The 22,705-nt window shown below is 40.3% G+C and overlaps 1 protein-coding gene across 4 annotated transcripts in view; it reads right to left on the bottom strand.

Moving 5' to 3' along the window:
• Positions 1–5,220: 5,220 nt before the first annotated feature.
• Positions 5,221–22,705, bottom strand: part of invs (inversin) — a 94,472-nt gene continuing 76,987 nt past the window's right edge. Inside the window, exons 13-17 of one of the 4 annotated variants that reach the window (XM_062984073.1) lie at positions 15,853–16,115; positions 13,226–14,006; positions 11,182–11,417; positions 7,919–8,002; positions 5,221–5,644 (exon numbers count right to left, since the gene is read on the bottom strand). In XM_062984073.1, coding sequence (XP_062840143.1) covers positions 5,511–5,644; positions 7,919–8,002; positions 11,182–11,417; positions 13,226–14,006; positions 15,853–16,115 — 1,498 coding nt within the window. In that variant the 3' untranslated portion in view covers positions 5,221–5,510. Of the gene's footprint in view, positions 5,645–7,918; positions 8,003–11,181; positions 11,418–11,437; positions 11,556–13,225; positions 14,007–15,852; positions 16,116–22,705 lie in introns of those variants that run through there. The other 3 variants (XM_062984074.1, XM_062984075.1, XM_062984076.1) reach the window with 3 other exon arrangements.

The raw sequence follows: 22,705 nt of genomic DNA, 5'->3' as shown, positions 1-22,705 counted from the left end.
AGAACGGGAAACGTAATGTTGGTGGGCAGAAAAAGAGATTTAAAGATGGGCTTAAAGCCAACCAACTGGGAAGCCCTGGCCCTTGAGCGCTCTAATTGGGGGTCAGCTGTGACCAGCAGTGCTGCAGAGTTTGAAGAGGCTCGAATGGAGGGCTTAAGGGAGAAACGTGCCAAGAGGAAGGAGCATCAAGCCAACCCTGACTAGGACCACCTTCCACCTGGAAACCAATGTCCTCACTGCGGGAGAACATGCAGATCAAGAATAGGTCGCTTCAGCCATCTTCAAGAAGGGAAAAAAGAACGACCCAAACAATTACCGTCCGGTCAGCCTCACATCAATACCAGGCAAAATTCTGGAAAAGATCATTAAGGAAGTGGTCTGTGAACACTTAGAAACAAATGCGGTCATTGCTAATAGTCAACACGGATTTACCAAAAACAAGTCATGCCAGACTAATCTGATCTCTTTTTTCGATAGAGTTACGAGTTGGGTCGATACAGGGAATGCTGTGGATGTAGCGTACCTGGATTTCAGTAAGGCCTTCGACAAAGTCCCCCACGACCTTCTGGCAAACAAACTAGTAAAATGTGGGCTAGACAAAACTATGGTTAGGTGGATCTGTAATTGGCTAAGCGAACGAACCCAAAGGGTGCTCACCAATGCGTCGTCTTCATCATGGAAAGAAGTGACAAGTGGAGTGCCGCAGGGCTCCGTCCTGGGCCCGGTTCTGTTCAACATCTTTATTAACGACTTAGACGAAGGGTTAGAAGGCACGATCATCAAGTTTGCAAAACTGGGAGGGATAGCTAACACTCCAGAAGACAGGAGCAGAATTCAAAACAATCTTGACAAGACTAGAGAGATGGGCCAAAACTAACAAAATGAAGTTCAACAGGGACAAATTCAAGATACTTCACTTCGGCAGAAAAAATGGAAATCAAAGATACAGAATGGGGGACGCCTGGCTTGACAGCAGTGTGTGCGAAAAAGACCTTGGAGTCCTCGTGGACAATAAGTTAAACATGAGCCAACAATGTGATGCGGCTGCTAAAAAAGCCAATGGGATTCTGGCCTGCATCAATAGGGGAATAGAGTCTAGATCCAGGGAAGTTATGCTCCCCCTCTATTCTGCCTTGGTCAGACCACACCTGGAATACTGTGTCCAATTTTGGGCACCACAGTTGAAGGGAGATGTTGACAAGCTGGAAAGCGTCCAGAGGAGGGCGACTAAAATGATTAAGGGTCTGGAGAACAAGCCCTATGAGGAGCGGCTTAAAGAGCTGGGCATGTTTAGCCTGCAGAAGAGAAGGCTGAGAGGAGACATGATCGCCATGTACAAATATGTGAAGGGAAGTCATAGGGAAGAGGGAGCAAGCTTGTTTTCTGCTGCCCTGCAGACTAGGACACGGAACAATGGCTTCAAACTACAGGAAAGGAGATTCCACCTGAACATCAGGAAGAACTTCCTCACTGTGAGAGCTGTTCGACAGTGGAACTCTCTCCCCGGGGCCGTGGTGGAGGCTCCTTCCTTGGAGGCTTTTAAGCAGAGGCTGGATGGCCATCTGTCGGGGGTGCTTTGAATGCGATTTCCTGCTTCTTAGCAGGGGGTTGGACTAGATGGCCCATGTGGTCTCTTCCAACTCTACTATTCTATGATTCTATGATCTATGGACACACCCCCAAGATGGAAGACAATCATCCTCAAACTACGAGGGATTGCCTAAGAGAAGAGAGCATTTATTTATTATTTACGGTATTTATATTTCGCCCTTCTCACCCCGAAGGGAACTCAGGGCAGATTACAATGTACACATACAAGGCAAACATTCAATGTCATATGAACATGGAGACAGAGACAAAGACAGGCACAGAGGCAATTTAACCTTTTCCAGCTTCCTGAGAGTATGCTCAATTCCGGCCACAGGTGGAGCAGCTGCTTTATCATCCACTGTGATGCCGACTCCCTCATTCCAAACGCTGCTGGACGATTTTATGGTGTCGTAAATTAGTTAAATTAACCTCCTCACATAGTGGTACCTAAATTTCCTACTTGATAGATGCAACTAACTTTTGGGTTGCTTAGGTCAACAACAAGTAGGGCTATTTTTTTATTTTAATGGTTGGATGCTCATTCTGACACGGGCTGGCCTCAAAATCATGACCTTTTGGTATTTATTTATTTCGTGTCAAAAGCATTGTACAACAAATACATTTCAAATAATGGAAATAAAAAAAAGAAAAAGAAATCACAAGCAACTAAATAGTTTTGGACCAAAAGTGGGCAACAGCAACCACATTGTCTGTAGCTTTAAACAACTCCTCCACCATACATGAGGCAGGGCATTGTGGGCAAGCATACATATGCTGAGTTGTTTGTTCCGCTCCACAGTCACACAAGGTGGAGGATTCCTCCAGGTAGTGCCACCTTGCCAAGTTGTCTTTTGATCTGCCCACTCCACTTCTGAGTCTGTTCAGGGACTTCCAAGTTGCCCATTCCTGGTTTTCCCCTGGAGGAAGACCCTCATGAGGGGCCATCCAGTTAGAATTGCCAGGTTTAGCTGCCCAGAGAGACACCCTTGCTGCTGCTGGAGGAACCTCAAGAGGAGTGGTGGTTCTCATGAAGGCCTTCCTTGACTTGAGTCTGGTGGGAGGAGGGTGATAGTAATGCAGTGGATGGCTTTCACAATGTTCAACCTTTTTTCTCTCACCGTTAGCAGCAACTTCCCGTCACACGTCAGGAGGGGCAATGCCTGCTAACTTGTAGAGTTTATCAACAGGTGTAGGTTTAAGGCATCCCGTGATGATTCTGCATGTTTCATTCAGTGCTATGTCCACCTGCTTTGCATGGGCAGACTTGTGCCAAACAGGACAGGCATACTCAGCAGTTGAGAAAGACAAGGCCAGGGCTGATGTTCTTATTACTTGTGGGTCTGCTCCCCATGCGCTGCCAGTCAGTTTCCGCAGGATGTTATTGCATGCAGCTACTTTGTGCTTGGTGTTCATGCAGTGTTTCCTATAGGTTAGTGTTCGGTCTAAGGTGACACCAAGGTATTTAGGATGGAAACAGTGTTCGAGCTCTTGGCCTTCCCAAGTAACTTTCAGTTTCCTGTTGGCTTCGCGGTTACGTAGGTGGAAAGCACACACTTGTGTCTTGGAAGGATTAGGCTTCAGGTGGTTCTCCTTGTAGTAGCTGGAGAGATCTTTCAAGGCATTGGTGAGTTGCTTTTCAACTGTTTCAAAATCTTTTGCTTGTGTTGTAAGGCCAAGGTCATCAGCATATATAAAGCTCTTTGTGAGTGGTGGTTGTGGCTGATCGTTCGTGAAGATATTAAATAAGGTTGGTGCAAGAACGCTGCCTTGGGGTAAACCATTCTTTTGCCTCCTCCATCTGCTTTTCTGGCCCTGAAACCCCACATAGAAGCTGCGGTTTTCTAAGAGGGTCTGGACAGTTTTTGTAAAGTCAAAGTCCTGGGTGATATGGTAGACTTTATGCAGCATACCTTTTGGTATACGATTATAATATACACTATTGTAATGTAATATTATAATATACACTATTATAATGGTATATTTATATGACATGTAATATTACTAATTTATAGTACAATATAGCAATATATAATGCTTATATTGTGTTATACAAATAATATTATATATGTACGTATGACTTGTAAGTTGCCCTGAGTCCCCTTCGGGGTTTGAAGGGCGGGATATAAATGTCACTAATAAATTAAATAAATAATGATTCATTGCAGCTGGCTACTAACCAGCCTGTGCCACAGCCCGGCCCCACAGCAGTTAAGTTATTCCAAGCTCAAGAATGGAAAACGGAATGTCAGTGGACAACAAAAGAGATTTAAAGATGGGCTTAAAACTAACCTACAAATTGTACAAACACCAAGAACTAATTTGACATTTGACCTGTGATCAACAGTGCTATGGATTTTGAAGAGGCACAAATAGAGGGAAAAAGGGAGAAACATGCCAAGAGGAAGGCACGTCAGGCCAACCCTTGTGACTGCCATCTGTCCTCAATGTGACAGACCATGTGGATTCAGAATAGGTCTCCTCGGTTCCTTATGGACCTGAAAACTCTACCCTTGGAAGGCAATTATACCCGGTCTATGATGGTAACTGCCATGATCATAGAACCTCCAAACTCACTTTAACCTCCAGGGAGCTGCTTAGGATGATGTTGCAAGTCCTCTTCTCAAGCTGTGGCTTTCTGGAGTTTAAGGTGGATTTCGGTGGCAACAGCATAGATCAATCTTAATCATAGCTACAAATGTGATGCATGATCTCAGTGGTGATGACATTGTTACAAAATAAGCACATAGAATCTAGTCAAACTAGTGAAAGGCTAGCTCGATTACCTGTTTTGTAGTGTTCTGAGAATGAACTGTACTCGCATGCAAATTATGTGCCTGCAGAGGGCATTAGTTGGAACATCCCAAAGATAGGGAAAAGGTTAGTGAGATTTAATAAACAAAACAGTAAAATCAAAACAATGAAAGAAAGTGGTATGACTCTAATACTTTTTGAAGAATATTCTCTTGTGAATTTTCTTATTTTACATAACAGTAAAATGTGTCCACAACTAGTAAATGTTCAAGCAAGTGATGGTTAAAACCAATGAGTTGGCTGATGTAATTTTGCAGGTAAGAGCAATGAATGCTGCTAATATGGAAGAATAGAGACTAGCTTATCTTACTTGTTGAGTGAAGAGATGTCATAGAGCTCCCTGGCTGTTTGCATTTTGGTTATTTGAAAGATCCGTTGGAATTTGGTTTGGAAAGATGGGTAAGAGGATGTGGGCTCAGACTGGCCAGAAACCTGTTAGTTAAGTGTAGCTTACATTGGCATATATCTGTTTTGGACAGAAAAGAAGGTGCTCTATAGCACTTTGCACCCCTTTCCAAAACTCAAAGCCCAGGAAATGCTGCTGCTAAAGATCACCATATCAAAGCTCACAGGTATTTGTTTTAAGGCAACCACAAATCACATGGTTCTCCATCCCTGAAGACACATCCCTGCCCATGTGTCCATGAACCCCCAGAGAAACCAATGGCCTTATCAATGTGCCCATGAACCTTCAGAGACACCTAGGGTCTCCCTACCAATGTGTCTATGACCCCCATAGACACTGGTGAATTAGCACATAGGGGAGTGCAGTAGAGAAGTTTGCTTTCCCTGGCCCAGTTGCACATGCATAAATCGTGGTTCCCATCCGTACAGAAATTTATTGAAGTATTCAAACATACACAAATGAATTATATACAAATATCAAAAAACATGATTTGTGGCTTCTCATTTATATTGAAGATAACAGCATTCTAATATTTTATAATAAACCAGCTATCCCGATATTAAACAGTTTAACCTTCATACTGTTTCAAGTTCTTAAGAGAGTTGTAGCACATGAGAGCTATTTAAGATCACCCATGCGGGCATACTGATAAAATACGCTTAAAGATAACTTTAATATCTTGCTACATAACTGATATGTTCTGCTATAGCCCAGTTTTGCTTTCATTCCTGCACCTTATGTGCTTTGCTTGTTCTGCTTTAGTTGATTTCATGTTGTATGAAAACTGTTTAAATTTTCCTGTGTTTTCCAGTAGGCAAAGGTACTGCAATCTGCTTCCTAGAAAAAAACCAAAAACAAATTTGTAATTGCATTTGGCCAGTGAGGAGTGAAAATATTGTATCTTTCTCTACTTAATAAGCACATTGAGTATTGACGTCACTTCAGTTCTTCCCAGAATTGTCTTATCAGTGCTGCCTAGAGTATTATTTATTTATTTATTTATATCCCGCCTTTCTCCCCATGGAGACTCAAAGCGGCTAACATCTATCCACACTAAACAGTTTAAAAAGAGCAATACAAAAGTTAAAAACAAATAACAGTGTGGTAAAAACAGAATGAAACTACAGCAAATACATTAAAATGACCTTTAAAACTCATATCCCCCAGTCCCACCCTCCCTCCCATAGCCTCCCCTTTGAACCCATTGAATAGACCCATTTAACCAAAAGGAGGTACTTGTGTGTTGACTCAACTTACATTAATTGATTGAGTGGGCCTACCTTTCATTGGGACTAACCAACAGGAGACTCTGTGTCATGTGTCTTAGATCACCAGTCTGAAATGTTAGGACTGGATTTCTTTTCCTATTCGTGACCTCTCTCAACCCGATACATTTTTATGTGACCCCAGGTATATAAGTATATAAAATAGGTGTAAAAACCAAACATTTACTGAAAACAAACTTTTACAGGGCTTGCTAAAAGACTAATTTTCCTTTTTGTGGAGTACAGCTGAAGCATTTTCTGCAGAATCCACTGTAAACACTGTACCTTGTTGCTAACAGATTTGTGTAAATGGGTGACATTCAAAAACATTTACTGTTGCCAATTTTTTGGGACCCCAACATTAAGCAGGGGACCTCATTTGGAAGCGGACCTACAAATTAAGAAGCAGTGCTTTAAGATATACCTGCATTTTTAAGTGAAAGCAGGTATCAATCTGTTTCTATTATTTCAGGCCATCCAGGATGAATTCTAACTGTCATAACTCCAGCTAGTTAGACTGCCTTGAATCCTATCTTGGGAGAATGGTGGGATAGAAATCCAATAATTCAATAAATAAAATTTGTAACTAGCTATTTCTGTTAACTCTTCAAGATGGTGCAACAATTTGTCTGTGAGTATAACATTCAGAATCATGTCTGATTTTTTAAAGGCCTTTAGCAACAAGGAAAGTGCCAAGAAGAAGAGAGACGCAATCAACTGTTAGCAGATGAAATGAATAACCTACATCTACGAACACAAGCAAAAGACAAGGCAACTGTCTTTCATAATAAATACATAATCTACCGTTATAAATCATAGATAATCTGGTTTGAATTTTAAAATGAGACCAAGCTTTCCATTCTATAATGTCAACTAGAGTATGCCATCAAGAATTATTCAGCCACTTTCAAATACAGTAGAGTCTCACTTATCCAAGATAAATGGGCCAGCAGAACATTGGATAAGTGAAAATCTTGAATAAGGAGGGATTTAAAAAATGCCTATTAAACATAGAATTACATTATGATTTTACAAATTAAGCACCAAAACATCATGTTTTACAAGAAATTGACAGAAAAGGCATTCAATACACAGTAATGTTATGTAGTAATTACTGTATTTACAAATTTAGCACCAAAACATTGCAACATTTACTACAAAAACAATGATTACTAAAAGGCAGACTGCCTTGGATAATACAGAACCTTGGATAAGTGAAACTTGGATAAGTGAGACTCTACTGTACTATTCTTCCCTTTACCTTTGTTGGTTGAGAAAACGCCTTCAGTTTTTATAGCCCAACCCAACACTATCCAAGAACTTTCATACCATGTTGTGCATGAAAATGCAAAATGAACTAGGATCCAATTTTGGGAACATATTTTATTATAAAATTAAAATAGCCTATATTAATTGTTGGTACACAAGATATTTTTATGTTTTGGATTTGAGGGCAACTTTAATATTTCTGAACAGGGTGAAATATCTTGTATGAGTTGTACCTTTTGATAGTTTATCTGCCCTGTTCACAACCCAAAGAGATATAAGGAAATATAAGCCTTTTTGTTTCTGTGTGGCAGCATTCACTGTGTAACTAAAGTAACCGGATTTGGATATCAAGCTATATCCCAAAACCATGGGGTTAGGAGAGAACTGCTTTCTGAATCCACACTGGTCTCATTCTGAACAGTTTTGCCAACTCTATACTATAGTTCCCCTGAAAAATCACTGAAAGGGCCTTGATTTCTGCTACTGTTGTAGCAATTTTAATGCTTAAAGACCTGGTCTAATATAATATACTACTAATCCTATAATGTACTATAACATAATATGGTCTGAACTGTACCTGATAACATCTGTAGTTCACAAACTTTGTATTTTGAAGAAGGAGGTCGTATTGGATAATGTAATCTTCCCTTTTGAGAGCACCCTTTAAAAAGAAGTTTTCCAAATATTTGTATGAACAGACATGCTAGTATCTTTTGCTGTACTATATTCTAATAAAAAGCTAACTTTGAACTGTTTTTTAAAAATAAAAAGACAACTTAATCTTTAATTGTCACGTCTGTACTCAGACCAGCATGTACATATAAACACATTTTACTTTTTTATTTTTACTTTTCTCTTTTACCATCACATTTATTTCACTATTTTAGAGAGATAGTTATGTCTATAACATTTTCCTTTTCATACCCTTTCTTGAGTTTTCTCCAATGTATGCATGATGTCATATCTAGGCTCTTTCTGTACTTCTTTTGTTAATATTAAATCCTTATTGTCTTTATGATCTTAACCTTCATTCCTCTGAAAATCTTAATCTTAATGGACTAGTACTCAGAGCTTTCAAGTACATCAGATTGCATCTGTAATGCCTGCCCTATAAGATGAGTATGGGGTGCAGAGCACCTTTTTATTTACGTGAATGTAATGCAAGTGTTATTTATTTATTTTAAACATTTATATTCTGCCCTTCTTATCCCAAAGGGGACTCGGGGCGAATCACAACATATATACGGCAAACATTCAATGCCAGAACATAAAATAAACTATAAATATACATGAACACTAAAATCAGTTATCTTCATATTAAAACAATTATTTAAAATCATCACAAGTCAGCTGTACCGGATCTGGTCAGTGGTGAAATTTCCTATTGCTGCCGTTATTGTACTGTCCCAAAGGCTTGGTCCCACAGCCAAGTTTTTGCCATCTTTCTGAATGACAGGAAGGAGGGGGCTGATCTAATCTTGCCAGGGAGGAAGTTCCATAGCCGAGGGGCAGTCACTGAGAAGGCCCTGTCTCTTGTTCCCGTCAATCGCGTCTGTGATGGTGGCGGGACCGAGATGTCAGAATAATGGTCATTGTAGTGTGTGAAATGTTCACACACTACAATGTTAAAGTGAATGTGTGTGGTGCTTTGGTAAGCATTCCAGCACAGGAATGGTTAACTGCATAGAGTAACAGGAATGCAGCTTCCGTTTGCCTACATAGCGTACATAAGTCACCGAGAATGGAATTTGGGAGGTGCTAAGTTTACTGATAAGTCTAGTCGCCATTAATTCTGCCGTAGAAGAGGCATGTGTGTTAGCTGCACGTCTGTACATAGTTGTAAATTACATCAGTAAAGGTCTGAACCGCCGACTTCGGCTGACACCTGACTGATGAGAGTTCATTCTTTCCGTGAGACTGGACAGATTGCCAGATCTTCGGAAGGAGAGGATTTGAGATGGGGAAAATGTATATGTCTCAATTAGCCTCTCATGTGTCGACACAAGAGCAGGGCCTCCCCGGAAGATCTTAATCTCCGTGGTGATTCATAGAGGGAGATGCATTCGGACAGGTAAACTGAGACAGGGCTGTTTAGGTCTTTATAGGCCAAAGCCAGCACTTTGAATTGTGCTCGGTAGCAAATGGGCAACCAGCGGAGCTGACGCAATATGGGAGCTGTCCCAGTTATTAACCTGGCTGCCTCTCATTGGACTATTTGAAGCTTCCGAACAGTCTTCAAAGGCAACCCCACGTAGAGCGTGTTGCAGTAGTCTATCTTAGATGTAACGAGAGCATGGACCACAATGATCAAGGGTCTGGAGAACAAGCTCTATGAGGAGCGACTTAAAGAGCTGGGCATGTTTAACCTGCAGAAGAGAAGGCTGAGACATGATAGCCATGTATAAATATGTGAGGGGAAGTCATAGGGAGGAGGGAGCAAGCTTGTTTTCTGAACATCAGGAAGAACTACCTGACTGTGAGATCTGTTCAGCAGTGGAACTCTCTCCCCGGATTGTGGTGGAGGTTCCTTCTTTGGAGGCTTTTAAGCAGAGGCTCAATGGCCATCTGTCAGGGGTGCTTTGAATGCAATTTTCCTGCTTCTTGGCAGGGGGTTGGACTGGATGGCCCATGAGGTCTTTTCCAGCTCTTATTTATATTTATTTCGTGTCAAAAGCATTGCATAACAAATACATTTTTAAAATGATGAAAAAAATAGAGGAAATCACAAAACAACTAAATAGTTTTAGACCAAAAGCGGGCAACAGCAACTGCATTGTCCGTAGCTTTAAGCAACTCCTCCTCTGTACATGAGGTAGGACATTGTGGGCAAGCATATATATGCGGAGTTGTTTGTTCTGCTCCACAGTCACACAAGGTGGAGGATTCCTCCAGGTAATGCCACCTTGCCAAGTTGTCTTTAGATCTGCCCACTCTGCTTCTGAGTCTGTTCAGGGACTTCCAAGTTGCCCATTCTTGGTTTGCCCCAGGAAGAAGACCCTCATGGGGGGCCATCCAGTTGGAATTACCAGGTTTAGCTGGCCAGAGGGACACCCTTGCTGCTGCTGGAGGAACATCAAGAGGAGAGTGGTGGTTCTCATGAAGCCCTTCCTTGATTTGAGTCTGGTGGGAGGAGGCTGATAGTCATGCAGTGGGTGGCTTTCACAGGGGACACGGAAAGAGCCTCCTCGAAGATTGAGTAAATTTCAGTCGGGTGTCCCCTGGGCAACGTTTCTTGTAAGCGGCCAATCTTTCAACCCAAAAGCATTGGATGAATGGATGAATACCAAAGGTCTTTATCAAGACCATTGCTAACGATTATGTCTATTAATATAGAAGGTTTGTCACTTGCTAAGGAAGAACTATTAGCCAAAATGTCTGAGGACATCTCTTGTGACATCCTATGTATTCAGGAAACACACAGAGACATCACAATGAGAAGACCAAAAATTCTTGGAATGCAACTGGCAGTGGAACGACCTCACAGACAATATGGCAGTGCCATTTTTGTACGATCTGGTGTAGCAATCTCTACAACTTCCCTCACAGAAGTGAACAATATTTTTCCAGCTCTAATATTCTATTTTTCAAGGTAAGACTATGTTAATTGCTTTTTCTATGAATGAATATAGCTACTCAGATGAGCACACACACCAGTAATACGTTTAACAACAATGTTCTAGTTCTAGTGTTCTAAAACATTTGTCTTTAAAACGTATTATGGCAGTGCTTTATATTGCATTAAAAATGAATTTCTAAATCTGGAGGATTTGTGACATCACATTTCATTATAAAGATGGCTTACACTGGAAATATTAAGCATATAACAACATGGACCATTACCATATATCTGCTTTAGGGTAGATGGCTTTTCTGTGGAGTTTATATCTGAGCTGCTCTTCTTTACAGACTTCAGATTTCTGCCTGAAGGAGTTGTTTCTAAATGGGCCGGCCTCAACGACTTGTTCCACACTACTTCAATGCAAAAGGCAGCTGTTTCTTGACGCCATTTGTTTTCATCTGTTCTACACTGTCTTTTAATAGTAAAAAACTGAAAAAAACGTTTTCTTAACCGGTATCTGGATGGAGAAAAGAAAATGTATGTAAGCAGGGATGTCCATTTCACCGCACCTCTTTTTCGCTCCAGAGATGTTAATCCATCATTTCACACAAGGGATACTTAAGAAAACAAATTTCCCTGCAATAGAATCGCTTTCCTGTATATAAAAGGAAGAGTCTTTTAGTAGATGAAGGAACCATTGTGGGGAATTGTAGATTCTGCCATTAACTTCGAATATCAATGTTTGAACATCAGAATATACTACATCAGAATGAATTACCATATATATTCGAATATAGGCCAACCCGAATATAAGCTGAGGCACCTAATTTTACCAAAAAAACCTGGGAAAACTTATTGATGAATATAAGCCGAGGGTGGGAAATGCAGCAGCTACTGGTAAAATTCAGAATAAAAATAGATACCAATAAAATTACATTAATTGAGGCATGAGTAGGTTAAATGTTTTTGAATATTTACATAAAACTGTAATTTAAGATAAGACTGTCCAACTCTGATTAAATCATTATTCTAACCTTCTTCAATGTAAATGTGCTAATGTATCCTTCCAATAATCACCATAGCTTATTTTAATATACATTTTGGGGAAAATGCTGTGTGTATATATGAATAAGGAAAAGTGGGAAAGACTGGCTTGGGCTGGGCTGTGGCGCAGACTGGATAGCAGCCAGCTGCAACAAATCACTCTGACCAAGAGGTCATGAGTTCGAGGCCTGCCTGTGCCTGCGTCTGTCTCTGTTCTATGTTATGGCATTGAATGTTTGCCTTATATGTGTGCAATGTGATCCGCCCTGAGTCCCCTTCGGGGTGAGAAGGGTGGAATATAAATACTGTAAATAAATAAATAAATAAAGGGTGTGTGAAAGAAGGACAGGAAACGTGAAAAAGTTGGAATGAAGGTTATTTGAAGGACTGTATTTCTCTCTATGAACATATCAAGATACTGAGAATCATCTCTCAAGTTCCTTTGGTGGGAAAAAGGGAGAGGGCCTTTTCGGTGGCTGCTCTCAGACTTTGGATTTCCCTTTCACAAGTAAATTAACACATTTCTTTGCCATTAGGCATTTGGTGGAGGATACGGGGCATTTGTTGTATTTTAATTATTTTTTTAATTTTATATCCACACACTCATTTAATTGGACATAAATAAGGTTATTATTATTATTATTATTATTATTATTATTAATCCATAACAACCATAAGATTTGACAACCCTACTCCCCTCACACATATCGTCTACCTTTCAGATTACATGCAACTGAGAAAAACCAGTTAGTTACTTTACAGTATCAATTGTCACTTAAAATAAGACAATGCAGAGTGCAATGTGTGTGCTTGCATCTAATGCTGGGGCAGACAGGGGATTAACTGCGATGGAACAAATCTACCCTCGAGTCTCCTGTTACTCCTTCTACAGTTGTATTGGGTTACACTGGAACTCTTCCATTGCCAAACCACTGTTGAAAAAAGGATTCAACATCTGGAAGAGCAAGATGCACAAATCCCCCTCCCTTTTATTATCTGAAAGTGTACAAAGTCATACACCTTTGCTGACATGCCCTGTTAATATGGGAAATGGCAAGAGGATGACAACATATTCAACATTGCAGACAGTTTTCTCTACACCTTTAGTGACAAGCATTTCATAACTTCATTTGATGCCATGACTGCAAACTGTGAGATCACATTGCTCAAAGCACACCAAAACTTCAATTATAACCATAGCTGTAAATGGCAAGCTAAGTCCTATTATGAAACATCAAATAAGGCAGTGAAATAAGCTGGAAAGTAATACAGCATTCCTACCTTCTCCAAGCCTTTTGGATTATGTTTGCAGCACGATTTTTCTCCCGAAAGAGCTCTTTTCGCACCCTCTCCTTCTCTATTGCCTGCTTACAGGTTTCTAATGGGATACTTTCTGTATTTGAGCCCTTGTGCGGAAAAAAGCACAACTCTGAAGTCCTGGGCGTCACTGCAGCATTGCTGTTTGGTTTTGCACTGCCTTCATGGCCAATATCCAGAGCCATTCTGCCACAAAGAGGCCTGGAAGTCCTTGCATTACTGGACACCAAAGGATTAGCTTTCTTATTTATCACGTTGTGTGTAACAGCAGCACTGAAATCGTTCCTTCTGAGGTTTCCGCTTTTCCTTCTGGCACTGCAAGGCCTGCTGGAACCAGCGGGAGAACACCTCTCATCATTTAACTCCCTGCTTTTTAGGTTGAGAAGTTGTGCGTTCCCATTAGGTATCCCTTTACACTCTCTTGAATTCTTTGTGTTTGTATTAGTGCAGTTACTGTTCTGTATACAAGCTGTTTCTTCACAATGATTTATATAACTGGTTATTGACTGACTTTGATTTTCTGATTTCTCCTCTGAGTTGGTGGCTTTTCTCAGGAAGCTGTGCCTTTTCTGGGCACAAATAACACTGCCATTTGGATGCTCTATGGGCTTTTTATTATCACCATATAATGAAGCAGATTTAGTTTGGTGTTTTGTTTTTGACTGAGATGTAGACATGTTATTTTCCTTACTGCAATGGGAAGAAACACAGGCAGACTTGTATTTGTTGCATGTTTTGGATACCTCTGGGAAGAAAAAGATAACAATTGAAGTAGTAGTACAGTAGTAGCAGTAGTAGTAATTATAATAGTAATAACAACAGAAACAGCGATCTTATTTCCTAATGACAGCTTCTCAGATTAAGATATTAGCAGCTTAAAGGTAGTTTAAACTTCTAATACATAAATGATAAAAAATAACTAAAGCAGGCGATTGAGGCTAGAGAATGAAACATGCAAGAGACCAAAACTTTTACTTAGAACTTTCTGTTAAAGATTTTATGTATGCCTCTTGTTCATTTTTTCTGCAAATGTTTAAACATACAGTAGAGTTCTGGTTATTTGACATAAACGGGCGGGCCGAATGTCGAATAACCAGAGCTGATGGATAACAGGGAGGCCCTATTATCCCTCCCCGCAATCTGGTTTAGGGAAGTGCCCTTTGAGCGCTGCTGCCTAGCAATGCTCATGGGGTGCTTCCCAAGAGGTGAGTGCTTGCCAGAGAACTGGGGATTGTCCTTATGGCAAGCACTCGGCTCAGGGAAGTGCCCCATGAGCGCTGCTGCCTAGCAAGGCTCATGGGGCGCTTCCCAAAGGGCGAGTGCTCGCTGGAGGGACAGGGCTTGTCCCTACGGCGAGCACTCGGCTCAGGGAAGTGCCCCGTGAGCGCTGCTGCCTAGCAAGGCTCATGAGGCGCTTCCCAAGGGGCGAGTGCTCGCTGGAGGGACAGGGCTTGTCCCTACGGCGAGCACTCGGCTCATGGAAGTGCCCCGTGAGCGCTGCTGCCTAGCAAGGCTCATGGGGCGCTTCCCAAAGGGCGAGTGCTCGCTGGAGGGACAGGGCTTGTCCCTACGGCGAGCACTCGGCTCATGGAAGTGCCCCGTGAGCGCTGCTGCCTAGCAAGGCTCATGGGGCGCTTCCCAAGGGGCGAGTGCTTGCTGGAGGGACAGGGCTTGTCCCTACGGCGAGCACTCGGCTCAGGAAAGTGCCCCGTGAGCGCTGCTGCCTAGCAAGGCTCATGGGGCGCTTCCCAAGGGCCAGGCACGTTGGATAATATGGTAGGTCGGATAACCGGAAGTTGGTTAACCGGAACTCTACTGTAGTTATCATGTCCCCTTTAGGGGGAGTCAAAAGCAAATACATGGTATTAACCCTTCCCTTCCTGCAAAGGATACAAGCATATCTTCTTGAACTTTTAATGTCAGATGACTGTTGTTTTTGATTTTAATAAATTAAGGTTTGTTAGAATCAAAATTTGAAGAGAATTATTTCTGAAATTGAAAAGATCCATCGAGCAAAATCAGTGTTTGCAAGGCTTGCTAAAAAGGCAGCCTGATCCTCCCCAAAGGATGCCTGTAAAGAAGAAATTCTGCGACCAGAGGAGGAGAGGGTAGAAGGGAAGAGAAGAAGGAAGGAGAAAGCAGAAAGGGAGAACAGAAGGAGGAGGAGAAAGTGAGCTAGGGATGGTTTTACAGCAGAAGCAGCAGAGGTCAGTTTCTCATTTCCTTCTCCAGTTCTCTTTTTGCCCATGTGAGAAAAAGGATCTGGAGGGAGAAGGAAGGTGGTGGGTATTTGCATATCATCTGAATTTGTATTTGCATATCATCTGAATTGTTGATAAGAAAAGGGGGAGAGGGAAAAGAGGCCCTGGTTGCTGGCGAGGTGGCTGCTTGCCTCCTTACCGCTTAGCTCACCTCCTTCTGGGTCTTCTCTGCAAAAGGAAACATAGTATTGAAGGGAAGGGAAAGTGCTGGTCATGACCCATGGATTCAATTATGTGACCTATCATAGCCCAGATAACAAGAGAATTGTTTTAGGATTTTCGGTTCAAAGAAGCACCTTCCTGACAAAAGGAAACAGAAAGATTACAAACCCATTTGTCTTTTGTGATCTTCACCAGGCAGCTTGGCGGGGTGACATTTATTCTTGATGGTTACTTTATTTGTGGCTGAGCTTCTTTCACTTTTTCCTGGTTGGTTTTGCAATATGTTGCCATACTGAATAGGGTTCTGTGAATTGTAACCCTTCTGGGTCTGTGAAAGATCCTCCTGCTGTACTTGGTTATTGCCAGTTGTGGAATTCTGTGTTTCTTTCTGCATCTCAGAGGCTTTCCTTCTATTTTCTTCCTCCCGTTTCCTAAAACAAAATTTACAATATTAGGGAAATCACGGAGAGTACATTATTATGTCCTTAAAATGAGACAACTTTGGATGTGTGTGTGTGGTGGGGAGGGGGAGAATCAGATGTTTCTTGAACTTTACCATTCCTCACATCAACCATGTATGGTAGATTGGGCTGAATGTTACAAATTACTGACATTTACGGAAAAAAACATAAAAGACGTATTCAACCAACACTGTTTGTGTATCCTTATAAATCTCACAGACTCCAATGGGAATATTGATACCATATTATTCAGGATTTGTATGAACGGCTTTTCCAAAAAGGGTACTGCTAGGTCCAAACCTTACGTGAAATCATTTTTATTAGATAAACAAATCTATGAATAAGCACTCCATAAACTATCAATATAAACACATCAAACACACTAAAACAATACTAATATTCTTCAAATGCTTTCAACTTAGTCTTCTACAGACCATATGGATCAGGTTTGGGGAGAAGCTGAAATGATCTCCAGGCATTCCCTGCAAAGTGTGGCCTAACAGCATTAGGAGCAGCAAACCAAAGAAAGTGGGAATTATGTGCTACACCAACCAGCAAAGACAGAAGCCCTACATGAACAACTTGGATTCAATGTGGTGTCAAAAGCTTTCATGGCCAGAATCACTGGGTTGCTGTGAGTCTTCCAGAAGCATTCTCTCCTGACATTTCACCCACATCTATGGCAAGCATCCTCAGAGGTTGTGAGGTCTCTTGGAAACCAGATAAGTGGGGTTTTCCACATAGCTGAATAAAATCTCACATTAACTGCTTTGAATTGTAATATATGGCAGTGTGGACTAGATAACCCAGTTCTAAGCAGACATCGTGAAATTTTCTGTCTTGATATTCTGGGTTATATGGCTGTGAGGAAGAGCCCTAAGGCCTCTTGTACACTGCCATATAAAATCCAGATTATCTGCTTTGAACTGGATTATATAGCAGTGTAGACTCATATAATCCAGTTCAAAGCAGATAATGTGGATAGCTTTGATAATCTGGATTATATGGCAGTGTAGAAAGAGCCTTAGTAAAAACCTTTCTGCCAACCTCTGAGATGTAAAATTCATGCCTTGCCTGGACTTATGGTATTAAAAGATTAAACCTGCCACTGGATTTCAAGCCAAGAAACCTTCAGTAAAACAGACAAAAACGGGTTACGTATAAAAAACTAATAACATTTGAAAATGAGCAATACAGATTCAAAACTCAACAAGAATTGATGAAAGGTGGCTTAATGTACAATGGACCAAAAGAAATAATTGCAAAACATATAAAATATCATTGAAAATGAAACTAGATGAACAACAACTTAAAGAATGTATGGTAAAATGGGCTCAAAAATATTGTGCAGAACACTGAGATGGAGAGGTGGGAAAGGATATGGACACAAGGAATAAAATAAATTTTGATTTACAAGAGAACTTCTACAAAATGATGTACATATTATATTTAACTCTGACAAAACTATCAAAAATATATAAAGATTTGAAGAACATTTGTTGTAAATGTTAAATTCATCAAGGGACTTTTTACTGTATGTGATAAAATTAAAACTTACAGGAATTTGATATGGTGTCTGATTAAAAAAACACTTTTGCAATTTGGAGTTGAGATGGCTTTTAATTACTTTTCCATGTTTTATTTTAAATTATATATATATTAACATCACTGTAGGTGAGGAGAGGAGGAAAGGGTTAATTCAGAGTGGATTTTAAGGAAAACGTGTAAGTAGCATTAAGATGGTCTATTATATGAAAAGTGATATTTATCACAATGTGTAAAATGAACATTTAGATTAAATAAAAATATATTACTGACTCCACATGCTCCATCAGGAAATAAATATGTGTGTCGACAAACACATGTAAATATACAAACCAGGGTGCTCTGGGAAGAGAAACCAAATGAATATATAAATATTCATTATCTCCCCAGCTATACAGTGAAAATAAAATAAATAGAGTCTGTAACAGATAAGTCTATCCTGGAGCTGGATTTAAAAAAGAAGAGATATAAAGTTGACTTTGATCTCTGGAAGAAAACCTACGGAACTATGATAGTCTCACAGGTACGTTGTGAAATGTTTGTGTCATCTTTTCACCCTTGTATATGTGTGCACACATAAACCTTACACCATATAAACACTATAGGTTTTTCCATCCTCTAATCTACTTCTAAGGAGGCTGAATCCTGGGCTTTGAAATATCTTACTATTTGGAAATGAAGCGCATACACATATCAGTATCAAGATATTGATTTATATTGAGAGAATGAAAAAGGATAAATAATATATTTCAGATGAAAGAAAACTAATCCAGAATTAGGAGTTTAATCTACTGTTGATGGGGTTGCACTTTCCTAAAGGAGCCTGCTTTGACTGCACAGCATAAGAACACTTAGGAATCTGGCTTTGCTTCTATTTGGCTTTGTTCCTATATAGTCAGATGGTGGTCATGGCAAGAAGTGCTGCCAGATTTACCCTCTACTGATAGAGATCTGTCCATGGAAATAAATACTTTGGTTATAGCCAAGTTAACCAACAGCACCCACACTACATGGGGCTGTTTTCTAAAAGCATTCAAAAACTGCAGCTAGTGCACTGTGCAGTAAATGAAGTAATTTCTAGAACTTATTTTATGGAGTATTTCCTAGTCTGTTTATTCTGCGCTGGTTATCAATAGTACAGCCCAGAATGCATTGGGACCAACAAATTTGAAGGATCAACTCTTCCTACATGAATCTGGCAACTGTATTTTTCGTCTCTTATCTGGCTACACGGTCTAATACCTGCTGAGGTACAGCTGATGAAAACAAAAGGTAAGGCTTCATATAGTTGAGCTGCAGCATTTTGATTTGAAACGTCTCTATTCATAGATCTTTGGCTGCTCATGACTTTAAGACATAACGTGAAAAATGTTTTTGTTTATTTGTTCAGTTGCTTCTGACTTCTCTTGACCTCATGGACCAGCCCACACCATTGTCAGCCATCGTCACCTCCAGCTCCTTCTGGGTCAAACCAGTCACTTCAAGGATACCATCCATCCATCTTGCCCTTAGTTGGCTCCTCATCCTTTTTCCTTCAATTTTCCCCAGCATCATTCTTTTCTCTTCTCTTTCCTGTCTTCTCATTATGTGGCCAAAGTACTTCATCTTTGCTTCTAATATCCTTCCGTCCAGTGAGCAGTTGGGCATTATTTCCTGGAGTATGGACTGGTTGGATCTTCTTGCGGTCCAAGGCACTCTCAGGATTTTCCTCCAACAACAGAGTTCAAATGCGTCTGTCTTCCTTCACTCAGCCTTCCTTATGATCCAGTTCTCGCATCCATAAGTTACTAAGGGGAATACCATTGCTTTAACTATATGGACCTTCGTTGCCAGTGTGATGTCTCTACTCTTCACTATTTTATCGAGTTTCATCATTGCTCTTCTCCCAAGAAGTAAACGTGAAAAATACATAGCTTTTTCATGCAAAACAAGTCTTTGTGTTGAACCTTGCTCCCTGGTTTGATCTGATTTTGGTTTTTGATTTGATTTTGATGTGAAAACGATCTTAGGGTCTTAGCTGACAAAAGCTGAACATGAACCAACAATGTGATGTAGCAGCTAAAAAAGTCAATGGCATTTTGGGCTGCATCAAAAGGAGTATAGTGTCTAAATCAAGGGAAGTCATGGTGCTTCTATTTTGCTTTGGTCAGACCTCACCTGGAATACTGTGTCCAGTTTTGAGCACCACAGCTCAAAAGGGTTATTGACAAGCTGGAACGTGAACAGAGATTATAATGATCAAAGGTCTGGAGGCCATGCCTTATGAGGAGCATCTTAAAGAACTGGGTATGTTTAGCCTGCAGAAGAGAAGGTTGAGAGGAGATATGAGTGCCGTGTTTAAATATTTGAAATAATGTCATAAGAAAGAGAGAGTTGTTTTCTGCTGCTCTGGAGATTAGGACTTGGAGCAATGGGTTCATATTACAGGAAAGGAGATTCCACCTGAACATTAGGATGACCTTCTTGATCATAAGAGCTGTTCAACAGTGGAACTCTCTGCCTTGGAGGGAGGGGGAGCCTCCTTCCTTGGAGGCTTTCAAACAACCTGGATGGCCATCTGTCAGGGGTTCTTTAATTGTGCTTTTTCTGCATGACAGGGAGTTAGGCTAGATGGCCCATGCGACCTCTACCAACTCTATTATTCTATGATTCCATTATTTAATGTGGGCAGAGGTCAGACAATGTTGGTCATGCCACAAGCAATGAAAAAACATTAATTCATTGCAAGAAAAAAAATTAAATGCAGGCACTGAACTAAAGACACACAGAGCCATGCATGCATATGTGGGGTAGCAAATAAACTGTTTATGTAAGAAGGGCAGGTACTGGATATCAGACTGCAGAGCTTTCTGATACTTTAACATTCTGGGCTGTAACATGATTTGTAGACTGTTGATACATGACAAGCTGCCATCTCTTGTTTGGTTCTTGGAATTCAAAAGCAAGAGCAAAAGGTATTATTTCGGTGCAAGGTGATGGGGAAAAGCCTCAACTTTATCTGTCATTTCTATCTTATCATGTAGTCTGTGTACAGCAACTGATTGAAACGTGATGCATGACAAGCTGCTAACTAAGGAACAAACTGCACTCTGGGCAGGTTAAAGTACTTCCACATCCAGCCTTTGGCACTGAGAGAAGCGGCTCAGCTCATATAATAGTATTTCCACACTGCACAAGCAGACATGGTGATGTCTGTTTTGCGCATGTTATAGACCTCTCTGCCATTCTGAACTTATAAATTAGGCTTTGCTATTCACAGCACAATTATTTCCCTTATCTTTCAAGGAAGCACAGAGACGGGGTCTCCTCCATCACGCTATAAAAGAAACAAGACAAGGAAGACACTTCTAGACACAGCAGAAGCCATAGCCTTGTCACCTCATGTTTGATCTTCCTCTATGGTTAGCACAGCAATTCCATTCAGTAAGGAGTCATGTAGGAATCTGAAGACTAAAAAATACAACAGCATATATCCCTGATGAGCATGCTTTATGTGACCCTGTGGCTTAGGGGATTCAAAAAGCAAATGTTTGCATCAGAGACAGATGTTTTTGATCTAAACTGAACCTTGCTACCTTTTCCCTAATTTGGGACTCAACACATCTTATAAAAATTAAAAATCACAGAGGTAACACATTTGTAATATATTAAAACAATGCAAAAACATTGCTTGGGAAACTGAGAAAGGGTAATAAGATGTGCATTTACTCCACAATTCTGCAGTCTTCTCCTTGTCTTCCTGTTTCTAATATTGTTCCATTTCTCATCAGAAAAATGGCTTGTGAATTCCCACACCAGAGGACCCCCCCTCAAAAAAAAAGTTCCAACACGGCCTCCAGGAATCCCAAATAGACTACGAAAGCCAGATGTGGAATTTGGGGAGAAAGGGTGGAATAGAAATACAGTTTTATGATTATTATAAAATATATTGAAATGCAGTGGGAAAAACATTGCAATAAGTGATGGGAATGACTGGGAAATATGCCAGGAGAGAAAAATTGATTGAATCTCAGCTATGAAAACCTTCACATCTTGACACATTTGATCAGTCTGGTTGAGTTCTTAAAGAATACAGTATCAAATAACGGTCAAATTAACAAGTTATTTTAGCTCAAACACAAGCCTTTAGTCCCCCTACAATCACTTGCACAGTACTATAACCTTCACTATTTCATATATGAAAAGCAGAGGCAGGGGGGCCAGGGGTTTGTTTATTAATAAGGAAAAGAATACGCAAAACTACTATTGTAAGAAGATAAATCCTGGAGTTTATGTAGGAGATTTAGGAAACCCCGAAAAAAGAAGAAATCCCAAATCAATAAATATAATATCCTGTGTGTTTGTGTGCATGCATGTGCACAGCTCTGATGCTGCTGAATGCACATACACATGCATATTTCTATGTTAATGCACTATTTTCAAGTCTCTGCCAAGGCATGTTAGGGGTCCTGGATATTCAGCTTAAAACATAGGAGAACATAGAGGAGAAAAACACATTTATCTAGATAAGAAAGTACATTTACTGTCGATTGAGCTCAAACTTGTTTGAGTCAGAAAAGGGCGCCCACAAAGCCCATTAGCAGGGCCTTTGGGTAAAATTTATATTGCATTTTTCACGGCATCTGCGATTACATTATATACAAATTTTGCTCTGGCATAGGTATAGTGGGATAGGTATGTACAAATGCTAATATCTAATGTATTCATGTTTACATTTAGTAGAAAAACAAGTATTTTGCATATATCTAATAAGAAGATTTGTGTGCTAATGAAGGGAAAACCTGATGTTATAAAAATTATTGTGCAACTTGCAGGTTTTGCTGAGCTGATCTATTGAGAAGACTTAATAAAAGCTGTCAAGTGACTTCCTAACCTTGGTGTAAACTACTGGAGTGTTCCACTGAGAGCACAGCCTTTTCAATGGCAACAGCATGATTAACAGTAACTAGAATATTAAACAGCATATTATTCTAAAATCAACATGCTCATATAAAAACAGCTCAAAATTATAGCTT

Source organism: Anolis carolinensis, chromosome 6, assembly GCF_035594765.1.
Source record: "Anolis carolinensis isolate JA03-04 chromosome 6, rAnoCar3.1.pri, whole genome shotgun sequence".
Lineage (NCBI taxonomy): Eukaryota > Metazoa > Chordata > Lepidosauria > Squamata > Dactyloidae > Anolis > Anolis carolinensis.
The sequence above is the reverse complement of the archived record's forward strand: the minus strand, read 5'-3'. Positions and strand labels throughout refer to the sequence as shown.